This window comes from Scylla paramamosain, unplaced genomic scaffold, assembly GCF_035594125.1.
Source record: "Scylla paramamosain isolate STU-SP2022 unplaced genomic scaffold, ASM3559412v1 Contig26, whole genome shotgun sequence".
Taxonomy (NCBI): Eukaryota; Metazoa; Arthropoda; class Malacostraca; order Decapoda; family Portunidae; genus Scylla; species Scylla paramamosain.
Window position 1 is genome coordinate 90149 of NW_026973691.1, and position 12918 is coordinate 103066.

General features: G+C 48.1%; 1 protein-coding gene across 5 annotated transcripts in view; it reads right to left on the minus strand.

Annotated features, from left to right (window-relative positions):
- Positions 1 to 12918, minus strand: part of LOC135097587 (uncharacterized) — a 38758-nt gene that overhangs the window by 23856 nt on the left and 1984 nt on the right. Inside the window, exons 1-6 of one of the 5 annotated variants that reach the window (XM_063999513.1) lie at positions 5992 to 6201; positions 5528 to 5762; positions 4338 to 5057; positions 3729 to 3911; positions 2542 to 2721; positions 1038 to 1317 (exon numbers count right to left, since the gene is read on the minus strand). In XM_063999513.1, the coding sequence (XP_063855583.1) occupies positions 1038 to 1317; positions 2542 to 2721; positions 3729 to 3911; positions 4338 to 5057; positions 5528 to 5530 (1366 nt within the window). In that variant the 5' untranslated portion in view covers positions 5531 to 5762; positions 5992 to 6201. Of the gene's footprint in view, positions 1 to 406; positions 1318 to 2541; positions 2722 to 3728; positions 3912 to 4337; positions 5058 to 5527; positions 5763 to 5922; positions 6202 to 9462; positions 9563 to 12918 lie in introns of those variants that run through there. The other 4 variants (XM_063999511.1, XM_063999509.1, XM_063999510.1 and 1 more) reach the window with 4 other exon arrangements.

Sequence of the window (12918 nt, forward strand, 5' to 3'; positions counted from 1 at the left end):
AATGAAAAATTATTATATTAATCATACTACTATTACTACTAATATTAATAATAATGTATTGATGATAATGATGAAAACAATACCGGCTGTATTAATAATAATGACAACAATAACAAAAATAATAATAATAATAATAATAATAATAATAATAATAATAATAATAAGAAGAAGAAGAAGAAGAAGATAATGATAATATTAATAAAGATAATAATTATAATGATAATAATGAAAATAAAAGCAATGATTATGTTACCAGTAAAAATAATAATAATAATAATAATAATAATAATAATAATAATAATAATAATAATAATAGTAACAATAATGGTAATGATAATAAGAGGAGCACTAATTGAGGGTGCAGCGCGGCCTTTCACTTCCACTTGAGGGAAAATGAAAGGCAAGATTTGTGTTTGTACAATAATGTTATTGAGGAGAAGCAAGATGAGACAGTGTGGACCAGTGATGTGAACACTGGTGACAGAAGTGTTTGCTGATGAAAACTTTATTTGTGTTGTTGCTGAAGGACCAATGTGTGAAGTGGTGTGTCCTGCCGCCAGTATTTACACCAACAACCGCCACCATCACAACACACTGCCAGCACCACGACATGCACTCTGAACTTTGTATGTGTGTCTGTCTGTATGTCTGTCTGTCTATATGTATGTCTGTGTGTGTGTGTATGTATGTTTGTGTGTTTATCAGTGTGTTTGCTTCTTTACTCTTAAAAAAAATAATAAAAAATAAATAAAACTGGCAGTGGTGTGGTGTGGTGTGGTGTGGTGTGGTGTATGGTGTGGTGCAGCACTACCGTGACAGCACCACGCCACACTGCACCACACTCACCTCAGTAATGGGGCGGTGCCGGGCTGCCTCCTGCACCACCTCCAGGCCCCGCACCACCTGGCCAAAGACATCACACCAACCACCACCGCGCTGCCTATCCTGGGTGATGATGCTGAACTGAGCACCCCAGGCAGGGTCATGCCGCCACCACCCCCGCACAGCCCCCGCCTTGCCTGACTCCCAGTACTCACCCTGGTCAAGGTGAGGCAGCAGGGCGGCTCCTCCCCTCCCATCACCTGTCTGGTAGTCTCCTCCCCGCACACACTCCCCCGGCTGTCCCTCACGCACCACCTTAAGCAGCCTGGTGTTGGCGTAGCAGGCGCCCCGCTGGCCCGAGCACAGGAGCATGAACTGCCGGCCCCCGGGGGTGTCCCGGGGCAGACTCATCACCACCCGCCGCGCCGCGCTGCCGGGCCACGCCAGGTCCAGGAACACTTCGCAGGGGGGGGCGGCCGGCATCAACTCCCCAATCTGGAACACATGTTGTTGTTGTTGTTGTTGTTGTTGTTGTTGTTGCTGCTGTTGTTGTTGACAGTAGTAGTAGAAGTATTATTATAATTGTTGTTATTATTATATTATTATTATTATTATTTTTATCATTATTATTATTATTATTATTTTATCATTATTATTACTCTCATTATTATTGTTATTAGTAGCAGTGTTATCATTATTACAGTTATAGGTATTACAATTTTCATCATCATCATCATCAGTAGCAGTATCAGAAGTATTCTTATTTTCTAAATGTTTATGAGTATTGATAGTGTTCTTATTACTGTCATAACTATTAGTGTCATCGTCACCATGGCTGTTGTGGTCACCATCACCATCACCATCTCCATATCACTGTTAATAGTAACAATAATAATAGTAATAATAATAATACTAACAAAAATAATGACAACAATGACTCTTTTTTCTGTGATGACGCTCATTAGATGAGATGATGATTCCCTTGCAATGAGTACTGCCAGTGTGAGGAGGATGATAAGAGCCGCCTGCCACACCATCAGGGGCACCAGTGAGGGGGAGGGAGGACAGCGGTGCAGCCCTCGCGGTGCTGCTGTGACAGCTCCCACCGCCAGGGAGGAGGGAGGGACACTACCTGGCGGAGGGGCAGAGCGGGGAGTGTGGGGAGGGTGTGGGCCTGCAGGGAGGGAGAGAGGGAGGGAGGGAGAGAGGGACAGTGCCTGGCGGAGGGGCAGGGCGGGGAGTGTGGGCCCGCTGGGAGGGAGGGAGGAAGGGAGGGACAGTGCCTGGCGGAGGGAGGTATGGGGAGTATGGGCCTGCAGGAGGGAGGGAGGGAGGGAGGGAAGGAGGAAGGGACAGTGCGTAGCGGAGGGGCAGGGCGGGGAGTGTGGGGAGAGTGTGGGCCTGCAGGGAGGGAGGGAGGGAAGGAGGGAGGGACAGTGCCTGGCAGAGGGGCAGGGCGGGGAGTGTGGGGAGGGTGTGGGCCTGCAGGGAGGAAGGGAGGGAGGAACAGTGGCTGGCAGAGGGGCAGGGCGGGGAGTGTGGGAAGGGTGGGGGGGTGCAGGGAGGAGGGAGGGAGGGAGGGAGGGACAGTGGCTGGCGGAGGGGCAGGGTATGCTGGACCAGGTGAGGGAGGGTAAGGTTGAGAATGGGTGCGAGAGTGTTGTGTCCCTCCAGCCACGCAGTGGTGGCACCAGGGCGGGGCGCGAGGCCCTGACCCACCTGCAGGGTGGCGGCGCGGGGGGGCGGGGCCTGGGTCTGCAGGGAGTGGAGGTGCAGGCTGCCGTCTTCAAGGCTGATCCTTGCGTGCCGAGTCTGTCCCTCCACGTCATGGACGGCAAAGACAAGGCCAGCCTCCACCAGGCTCTTAACATGCTGTGTCAGGCTGTGCAGGTCCTCGGCCTGCAGGGAGGAGGAGGCAACAAGTCAGGCTGGCAGTTTGGGGAAGGGATACAAGCAGTACATTTCAAAAGGCAGCAGCAGCAGCAGCAGCAGCAGCAGCAGCAGCAGCAGCAGCAGACATTTAGACCTTGAGCAGCCTGCTCAGTGTCAAGGGGCCTTACACGGGACAATTCACGGTTGGTTTTAGCCGGGATCGTGCAGCCGGGAGCGAAATGCAGCCGGGATTTACTGAATTGCTGGAGCAGCCGGGAAGCCGGCCTGTGGGTGTGATGGGCCGCCTTGCCGCCATTTTTTCCAGGTCAGATGAGAAGAACTATCAATATAAAATTGAAAATAGTGGAATGTTTTAGTAATAACCACTGACTGTCTGCCATTATGTACAATAAATAAATAAAATATTTACATTCATTTTTAAAAATTGTGGAAAACAGACGAGGAACTTTATGTTTGTTTACGTGGTCAGTGAGGCAGCCAGCGCCCCAGCACGTGTGTACCACAGCACCACAGCACCACAGCCTGCCAAGCTATATACACCAGGCACTGAGGCAGCCAGTGCCCCAGCACGTGTGTACCACAGCACCACAGCACCACAGCCTGCCAGGCTATATACAGCAGTAATAAGTCCACACTCATTTCTTCCTTTGCTTTCTCTTCAAGCACACCAAAACCACAGCCACAGCAGCCAGCTCGTCGGAGGACGACTCCATCTTGATTGTTTGTGTTGTGATGCAGCGGGCCAGCGGGCCAACGGGCCAGCGGCTGCTCTCCACCGTGTAAAGGCTTTCGGCTGACCAGCCAGACGGAAAAACAGCCCCTGCAAACCCACCTTAGCACATCACCCCATACTGGCAGGACAGAGAGAGAGAGAGAGAGAGAGAGAGAGAGAGAGAGAGAGAGAGAGAAAGCTGCGGAAAGAGAGAGCAACAAGGAGAGAGGAAGAGCCGTGAGCCGCGCACCAAGAGCAGCGCTGATGGGCAGCAGTGACACTCGGGGCTTGACACACTCACCGTCAGCAGCGGCGCCAGCAGTGCCTGCAGCCTGTCTGTGATGGAGGAGGCCTCAGCCCAGGCTGCGGGGAGGCTGGAGTCCCCCGAGGCTGTAGCAGCAGTGCCCGCTGCCTCCAGGGCTGCCTGTGTGGCAGCGGCGGCAGTGGTGGCGGCCTGCAGGGCTGCACGCGATGCCTCTGCCACCTGAAACACAGCACGGCAGTGAGGCAGTGTGTGTGTGTGTGTGTGTGTGTGTGTGTGTGTGTGTGTGTGTGTGTGGTGCCGTGCTAACGTAGGAACGTGTAGTGGAGGCGTGGCCTGTGGTAAATAATTTAGGCAGGAGTGTTGATAATGGTGGTTTGAAGTAAGTGTTTGTAATTAGTTTAATACTGTGTACCACTGTGTAACTCAACAAGTGACTGATGAAGTGTTGACGCGCTACTTGGGCTTTAATGCTTTAACGTTGTTGTGGGGCAAAGCACATGTTTGGAACTACAAACACTGTGTTGTATATGAATGTTGTATGCACAGCTTGAGGTGTGCTCAATAAACTCACTCACTCACTCACTCACTCACTGACCGTGGCCAGAGGAGTGACCTGCAAGCACACCAAGTGTGAGGCATACCCACCCTGGCAACGGTGGTGACGGCGTGGACGTCGGGAAACACTCCCAGGCACTGCCCTGTCCTCTGACCGTCCTTCTCCACCAAATGGTCTGTGTCCTCAATGACCTCGTAAGCTTCCTGCCGTGTTGCGGCCGTGCGCAGCGCCTGCAACGCGGCGTGCAGCTGCTGCTCCTTCTGCCGCACCTCCTCCTGCCTGCCCTCCACCCGGGACTCCTCGCGGTGCACCGCCTCCCGGGCACTCTTGCTCTGGTCCACCAGTGTCTGCAGCTCGTCTTGCAGCCGCTGCTGGCGACTGCTCCAGCCACCGAGGGTCGTCAGGTACTCATCCAGCTGGCTCTGCTCCTCCTGGCAGGAACGGATGGCAGCCAGGACCTTCGCCTCTTGCTCCTGCAGCAGGGACTGTGCCTTCCTGCTAAGTCCCGTTGTCGCCTTTGGTGCAGGCCGTGTCACTGGTGGGGCTGTCTGCTTCCCTGGCTCGGCTGGCAGAGAGGCCAGCCCTCTCAGTCTCCTGATAAGACTCTCCGTAATATAAGAGATGGGAAACTGGCCCGCCTTGGGCACGGCATGACTCGCCCGGCAGGTTGGGCACGTGACGGCACCCTGGTGCTTCAGTCCGTCAATGCACGGCGAGCACAATGTATGGCCACATGGCAGAGTGCGTGGCCGCCTGAGGGTGTCGTCAAAGATGGTGAGGCACACTGGACATTCCTCCACGTTGTCGTCCTGCAACAAAGAGGCGGCGTGAGGGACACACTCCACCCAGCCCGGCACGCTCCCCACACCAAACACCTTATGCTGCTGCTGCTGCTGATGCTGATGATGCTGTTAATCTTTTCTCTACCATTAACCCCTCACCATCATGTATTCTTCCTTACTGTCACACACACACACACACACACACACACATTCTTACCACTCTCTCTCTCTCAATTTGCAAAATAAAAATCAATTGAATTAATTTTCAGTAATCATGTAAATCAGTTATTTACTCACCACCATGTCATTTTTTACCCACAAAGGGGAAATTTAACCCTCATTCACAACCAGTCATCTAATATATATATATATATATATATATATATATATATATATATATATATATATATATATATATATATATATATATATATATATATATATATATATATATATAATTTTAAAAAAATTCAAATACTGCTGAGGACAGCACTCACCATGGATCAGGCTGCCTGCCTCTGTGTTGCTGGCCTTCCTTCAGGCTGCCTGCCTCTGTGTTGCTGGCCTTCCTTCAGGCTGCCTGCCTCTGTGTTGCTGGCCTTCCTTCAGGCTGCCTGCCTCTGTGTTGCTGGCCTTGCTTCAGGCTGCCTGCCTCTGTGTTGCTGGCCTTGCTTCAGGCTGCCTGCCTCTGTATTGGTGCCACAACGCGCGTCACACTCCGCCTCCTTGCTTCTGATTGGATGGAGATGCAATTAACCAGTTAGTTAAAACATAAGCTCACTTAAAGTTATAGTAAAATAAACCAAAGTAATGGCAAATAAATCTTATAGCAATGGAACCGTGTGGGGGCAACAGGTCGCTGTAAGGCTCTGGCAGACACGCCAGCATGCACCTTGTTGCTGTGGGAGCGTGTCAAGCCAAGGGTGGTGATGCTGACGTGTGCTTCACGTGGCTCACTCACGGGGGTAGACGCATTAATGAAGATCCAAAGGAATTAGTATTGAGAAATTTTGATGCGGTGAGAGGGGCAGCATGGGTGGATGAAGAGCAGCTTCAACACCTATGTTTCTCCGCGTTACCAGCGCCGCCAGGTGATGCTGTCAGAGGTACTACGTGTTCACGCCACCGCCAACACTCCACAGGCGAGTCAAGACAAGAGTGATAAGATTACTACTCGTATCACACCACTGGCGGCGGGGAGTTGGGGAGGTGGCCACTGGAAGAATCGCAGTATCTGATAATTTTAATCGCCCCTCATGTCGGGGAAAAGCTGCCACACTGATACCCGAAGCAACTCCCGCCTTGTCTGGCAGCTGACTTTCATGTCACTGCTGAACTGACCGACCATCAACGTGAACAACACAAACATTACTTTTATTCCGCTCTATAGAAGTATTCTTTCCTTAACATTTGAATAAGAATTACCTCTCAGATCTGTGATGGGACAAATGTTCCTCACCGAGGTGTGGTCCTCTTATTGATGAGATACTGTCCTGTCTGTTATGAATGATGCAACACATATCACTCACTGGCGCCGCCACGTTGTAATGTCGTGTTTCTACTTTGCACGGTGTTGGTGAGTCCTTAATCTATAAGACTGGCTTTTGTGGGTTCAAGGGAACGCTTTAAGTTTCTATAATTTTTAACTAATTTGTGTTATTTACATATATTTACACTCAGACGATCATATACGACTTACGACAACAACGAAAAAAAATACGAAAATAGTTTCATCTCTCTTCAGATAAATTTTATTAAATACCTGGAACACTTCACATTACACTTCCGATTCAAATCACTTCACATATTTAATACTCAATGATAAATCACATCCTACACAAACCTGGCAGCTAATATTCAATGAGGAACACATCCCACACCACCCAATCCCTCTCTGTCAAAATATAACACCAACATTTTACTGTGACTGCATTACAACTATCTGGCTCTACTTACTGGCACTGTGACAGGGACCTTGCCCATCTTGACCCTCTCTGGTGTAGCTTGTCTCTCTGTCTGCTTCTGTCTATTCCCGTCTCCTACACCTTGTAATATACACGTGCTGTTATAGCGACCTTTTGTCCCAACAAGGCTCCCGTTGCTATAACATTTATTTTCCAGTAATTCGATCATACGGTTCATTTTCCTGTAACGTTCAATAAGGTTAATTTTCAAGTAGGTATATTTATTTTCTCAAACTTTGATCATATGGTTCCTTTTCCTATACTTTCCGCAAGGTCCACTTTCAAGTAACTCTATTTTTCTTCCCATACTTCGATCAGACAGTTTATTTTCTCTTAACTTTAAATAAGATTCATTCCTGAGTAGCTTTGGTAATCGCATCTTCTAATCAGGAACAAGAAGGCGGCGGTTCCTATGGTGTGCCGGCTGTCCGTGTTGCCCACATCATCTGCTCCTGGTGACCTCTGCTTCCCTCGTATACTAATTCATTGATGGCCACCTGAGTACCTCTTCTTGTAATCTTGTGCTAATCTCCGGCCCTGTTAGTGTTGTGATGACTCACCGCATCTTGTTGTTCTTCTCGGTGGCCACGTCTCGCCTCTTCTCTATCAGGGTGGTGATACCTTCTTGCTACCTGCTGTCGTGTTTATCATCTTCTTCCCTCATTCATTCTTTCTATTTTTTTATTTCCTTCTTCATTTCTTCATTCTTGTTTCATTCTTCTTCAGATCAGAAGTTAGGCATTCTGTGGTTTCCCTGCATGAGCTGTTTGCTTCCTGAGGGGTTTTGACATCTACAAAAAGATGTGGAAAAGTGCAGGGTGGTATCATCAGCATAGGAGTGGATAGGACAAGGAGTTTGGTTTAAAAGGTCATTGATGAATAATAAGAGAGTGGGTAACAGGACAGAACCCTGAGGAACACCACTGTTAATAGATTTAGGAGAAGAACAGTAACCGTCTACCACAGTAGCAATAGAACGGTCAAAAAGGAAACTTGAGATGAAGTTACAGAGAGAGGGATAGAAGCCGTAGGAGGGTAGTTTGGAAATCAAAGCTTTGTATCACTCTATCAAAAGTTTTTGATATGTCTAAGGCAACAGCAAAAGTTTCACCAAAATCTCTAAAAGAGGATGATCAAGACTCAGTAAGGAAAGCCAGATCACCAGTAGAGCAGCCTTGACAGAACCCATACATACTGGTGATCAGATATAAGGTTGTGAAGTGATAGATGTTTAAGAATCTTTCTGTTGAGGATAGATTCAAAAACTTTAGATAGGCAGGAAATTAAAACAAAAAGACATAGTTTGAGGGATTAGAACAGTCACGCTTTTTAGGAACAGGCTGAATGTAGGCAAACTTCCAGCAAGAAGGAAAGGTAGATGTTGACAGACAGAGTTGAGTTTGACTAGGCAAGGTGCAAGCACAGAGGCGCAGTTTTTGAGAACAATAGGAGGGACCCCATCAGGTCCATAAGCGTTCCGAGGGTTTAGGCCAGTGAGGGCATGGAAAACATTATTGCGAAGAATTTTAATAGGTAGTAGTAGTAGTAGTAGTAGTAGTAGTAGTAAGGAAAACATCACTGCAAAGAATTTTAATAGGTAGTAGTAGTAGTAGTAGTAGTAGTAGTAGTAGTAGTAGTAGTAGTAGTAGTAGGAGGAGGAGGAGGAGGAGGAGGAGGAGGAGGAGGAGGAGGAGGAGGAGGAGGAGGAGGAGGAGGAGGGTGGAGGAGAGAGAGGAACGAGCCCTGAATCATCCAAGTTAGACTTTTTAGTAAAGGTCTGAGCAAGGAGTTCGGCTTTAGAGATTGATGTGATAGCAGTGGTGCCATCTGGTTGAAATAAAGGAGAGAAAAAAGAACCAAAGTTATTGGAGATGTTTTTGGCTAGTTGCCAGAAGTCATGAGGGTAGTTAGATCTTGAAAGATTTTGACACTTTCTATTAATGAAGGAGTTTTTGGCTAGTTGGAGAAAAGACTTGGCATGACTTTGGGCAAAAATATAAAGTGCATGAGATTTTGGTGATGAAAGGCTCAAATGACTTGTGTAAGCCACTTTTCTATCATGTATAGCACAAGAACAGGTCGTGTTAAACCAAGGTTTGGAAGGTTTAGGCCGAGAATAAGAGCGAGAGATGTATGCCTCCATGCCAGACACTATCACCTCTGTTATGCGCTCAGCACACAGTCAGATTAAAAAACTGAGCATCACATCTTCAGAGTATGTGTGTGTGATGACAACTTGCCAGTTTTTGATGCCTCCCATTGCAGTAAGTCAAGCACCAGAGCTTTGGTCTGTGGGGTTTACAATTCATCATTTCTTTCTTTTTTTTTTTCTTTTCTTTTGCAGTGCAAACCTTTCCACCACTTTGTGGGATTTTCCATCTGTTACATGACATGACAATTAAAAACTTTCAGATTTTGGAATTTTGGACAGAGAATTCTCAATTGTGCCAACAAAATACAGTATTCACCTGAACCACCTGTCAGTCACAAGGCTCCCAGTGAGGTGTGATTGTTCCTGAGTCATGGAAGTCCCCCAAGGTTTCTTCCACTTGCTCTCCATGTTACCACCTGCAGGGAAAACGCACACATCAATACTCCTGTTACTTTATGCATGTTTGACTCACAACTTAGTCTAGAATTTAATCATTCACTACAACATTACACAGCATGGAATGCACAGCTGAAAACATTTATATGCACATTCAAGAAAGAAAACAATTAAAGAAGCAGATTGTGCAATTTCTAGCCAGTACAGTGCATAGACATGGCTGTGAAAGAAAAGAAATGCTTCATGTTGGTCTGGGAGTCAGGAAAGATGTGGTAGGACAAGATGGATAACTAATTTTTTCACACCCTTGTCTCTGGTAAAAGTCACTCACAAAAATGATGGACCCAGGGCAGGTCTTTTCCACTCAACCTTCCACATCTTCTAATCTTTGGTGGATTAACTTAACAAGTAAAAGTTTCCATACGAATGGCGGCAGTTCACTCAAAGGAAGGGGATCAAGTAAATCCATTCACACCTTTTGGCTATGGGCCTTCCCTCCCCTTCATCTCTCTCTCTCTCTCTCTCTCTCTCTCTCTCTCTCTCTCTCTCTCTCTCTCTCTCTCTCTCTCTCTCTCTCTCTCTCTCTCTTTAATAGGCTGTTTGGATAACTATTTCACTCGAGAGAGAGAGAGAGAGAGAGAGAGAGAGAGAGAGAGAGAGAGAGAGAGAGAGAGAGAGAGAGAGAGAGAGAGAGAGAGAGAGAGAGAGACACACACACACACACACACACACCTCTTGAGGATTGTAGACAGGTGACACAACCACCCACATGCAGATACACACCCACTCAGTGGGCAGAAGGAGGAATGTGTGAAATTGTTAGCTAAGGTCTGTGTGTGTGTGTGTATTTACCTAGTTGTATTTACCTAGTTGTGACATGGGGGAGAGGAGCTAAGCTCGTACTGTCCCGTCTCCATAACTGTTTTTATCCAACTTTTCCTTAAAGTCATGAATATTTGTAGCACACACCACTTCCCCTTCCAGTCCATTCCATGCCGCTATGCTTCTATGAAGGAAGCTAAACTTCTTTATGCCCCTTCTGCAAGTGATTATTTTTAATTTTCTTCCATGTCCTCTTGTGTGTGTGTGTGTGTGTGTGTGTGTGTCTTTTCTCCCATCTCTCTCTCTCTCTCTCTCTCTCTCTCTCTCTCTCTCTCTCTCTCTCTCTCTCTCTCTCTCACGATTGATTCCAAAGGCCACAAAGATGATTAGCAGAGGTTTTCGTGAGTGTTTCTCCTGTTAGTAATGTAGGAATGTTAATTTGTCACTAAAACCATAAAAAACATCCTTAAAAACCTGTGCCACTTTGAATAGAGCCTTTTAGAAGCGTGTTTCTCCCATCAGTAGAGTAGAAATGTAGTTATTTATTTACATTTTATATATAACACACACTCACACACACACACACACCGTCTTGACCTCATACGGGCAGGACGTGTGACCTTGGCGCTCTCGAGCAGCCTCGGCCTACTTGTTGGCCTTCCCCGCCCCCTAGTGATAGTGACCTCAGTTTGTTTTGTTTTTTTACTTTTCTGTTTTCAACTTTTAGCGTTTAGTTTGAGGCTCGATCTGGTGGGATTGTTGTTTTTGTGAACACTTGTAGCGAATGCGTGTGATACATAAAGAAAAATGAGTGCTTCAGTGCAAACATACGAACGCAATTACCTCCTGCGTCGTAGACGAGGATCTGAGTACCCGCCACCCAACGTGATACAGTGCCTTAAGTCCTTAAAACTATTTCGAAACCGTGGATCGAGAGGAGGCAAAAGTGTGGTGCGTCCCATCAAGGTAGTGACCTCCAGTGCCAGAGACGACCGCAGGGTGGAGAAGAGGGAATACAAACACTTTGAGGTGCCGAGAACGTGGTATAGTCTTCCCTCACTCCTCTTATTTAATGCAACGTCTCTGGCCAACAAGATGGACGAAGTGATTGTGACGGTGAGATCTACTTGTGCGGACATTGTGGCGGTTACTGAGGCGTGGCAGATTGTTCCTGAGGTGTGCACGATGCAGGACTACCAGCTATACCATCACCTCAGGTCAGGGCGCAGGGGGGGGGGAGTGGCCGTCTTCTGCCGCTCTGCCCTCAGCCCCTCACACCTCCCTGTCGATATTCCTGCCGGTGTGGAGGCCCTGTGGGTGAGAGTCACGCCCCCCTCCCATCCCAACAACACGGCCTCCATCATAGTCTGCGTCGTGTACCACCCCCCACGAGCCGCCACTGCACAGTTGCTCACCGCTCACATCATCAACACTGCTGATGCCCTGAGGGTGAGGTATCCTGCTGCCAAGCTGGTCATCTGTGGGGACTTTAACAGATTAGATATCAACGATATCCTACACCAGCTACACCTCACCCAGGTCGTGGACTTCCCCACCCACCAGCAAGCCATCCTCGACCTTATCCTCACAGACCTGGGCCAGCAGTACTCGCCACCCAAGCCGCTGCCTCCCATGGGACGGAGCACCCACCTCTCCATACTGTGGTCACCCACACCCACCACCTCGACCCCCCGGTCAGCTGTCACCAGGACCCACCGCCCCATGCCTGACTCAGCCATGAGGGAGTTTGGGCAGTGGGTGACACAACACCCGTGGACCGAGGTGCTGGATGAGGAGGACGTCCACTTAAAATGGCAAAACTACGTCGCCACTACTACAGCAGCCTTCCACCACTACTTCCCAGCCAAGAGCGTCACAACGCACCCGTCTGATGCTCCCTGGATGACGCCCCGCATTAAAAGACTCATGCGTCAGCGGACCTGGGCGTTCCACTCCTGCCCGGTCCTTTACAGGAAACTAAGAAACAGAGTAATCAGGGAGATTAAGAATGCAAAGGCAAGCTATTACCCAGACAAGATACACCACCTCAAGCTGACCAACAACAGACAGTGGTACGCTAAGATCAAAGCTTTGTGTGGCTTACAAAAGCACACTTCATCCCTTCCTTGCACCTCACACCTTCCTGCTAATCTCGCGGCTCAGGAGATGAACGATCACTTTGCTGCTATCTGTCAAACCTTTCCTCCCCTCCACACCACTCCGCTTCCTGCCTATCTGCCCGCTCCCTCCCCTCCACACACTGTCCAGGCGATGGATGTTTTTAAGAGAATACTTAAATTTAAACCAAGATCCACCACACCCACTGACCTTCCTATAAAAATTTACAAGGAATTTGCTGTAGAGCTAGCAACACCGCTATGCTCCATAATAAACGCCTCACTCTCCCAACACTCTTGCCCCGCGGACTGGAAGACATCTTATGTCACTCCCATCCCCAAAACTTCCAGTCCTCAGTCACTCAATGACCTCAGGCCAGTCTCTATCACCCCCATCCCTAGCCTTATTTGTGAAGATTTTGTATATGACTGGGCAT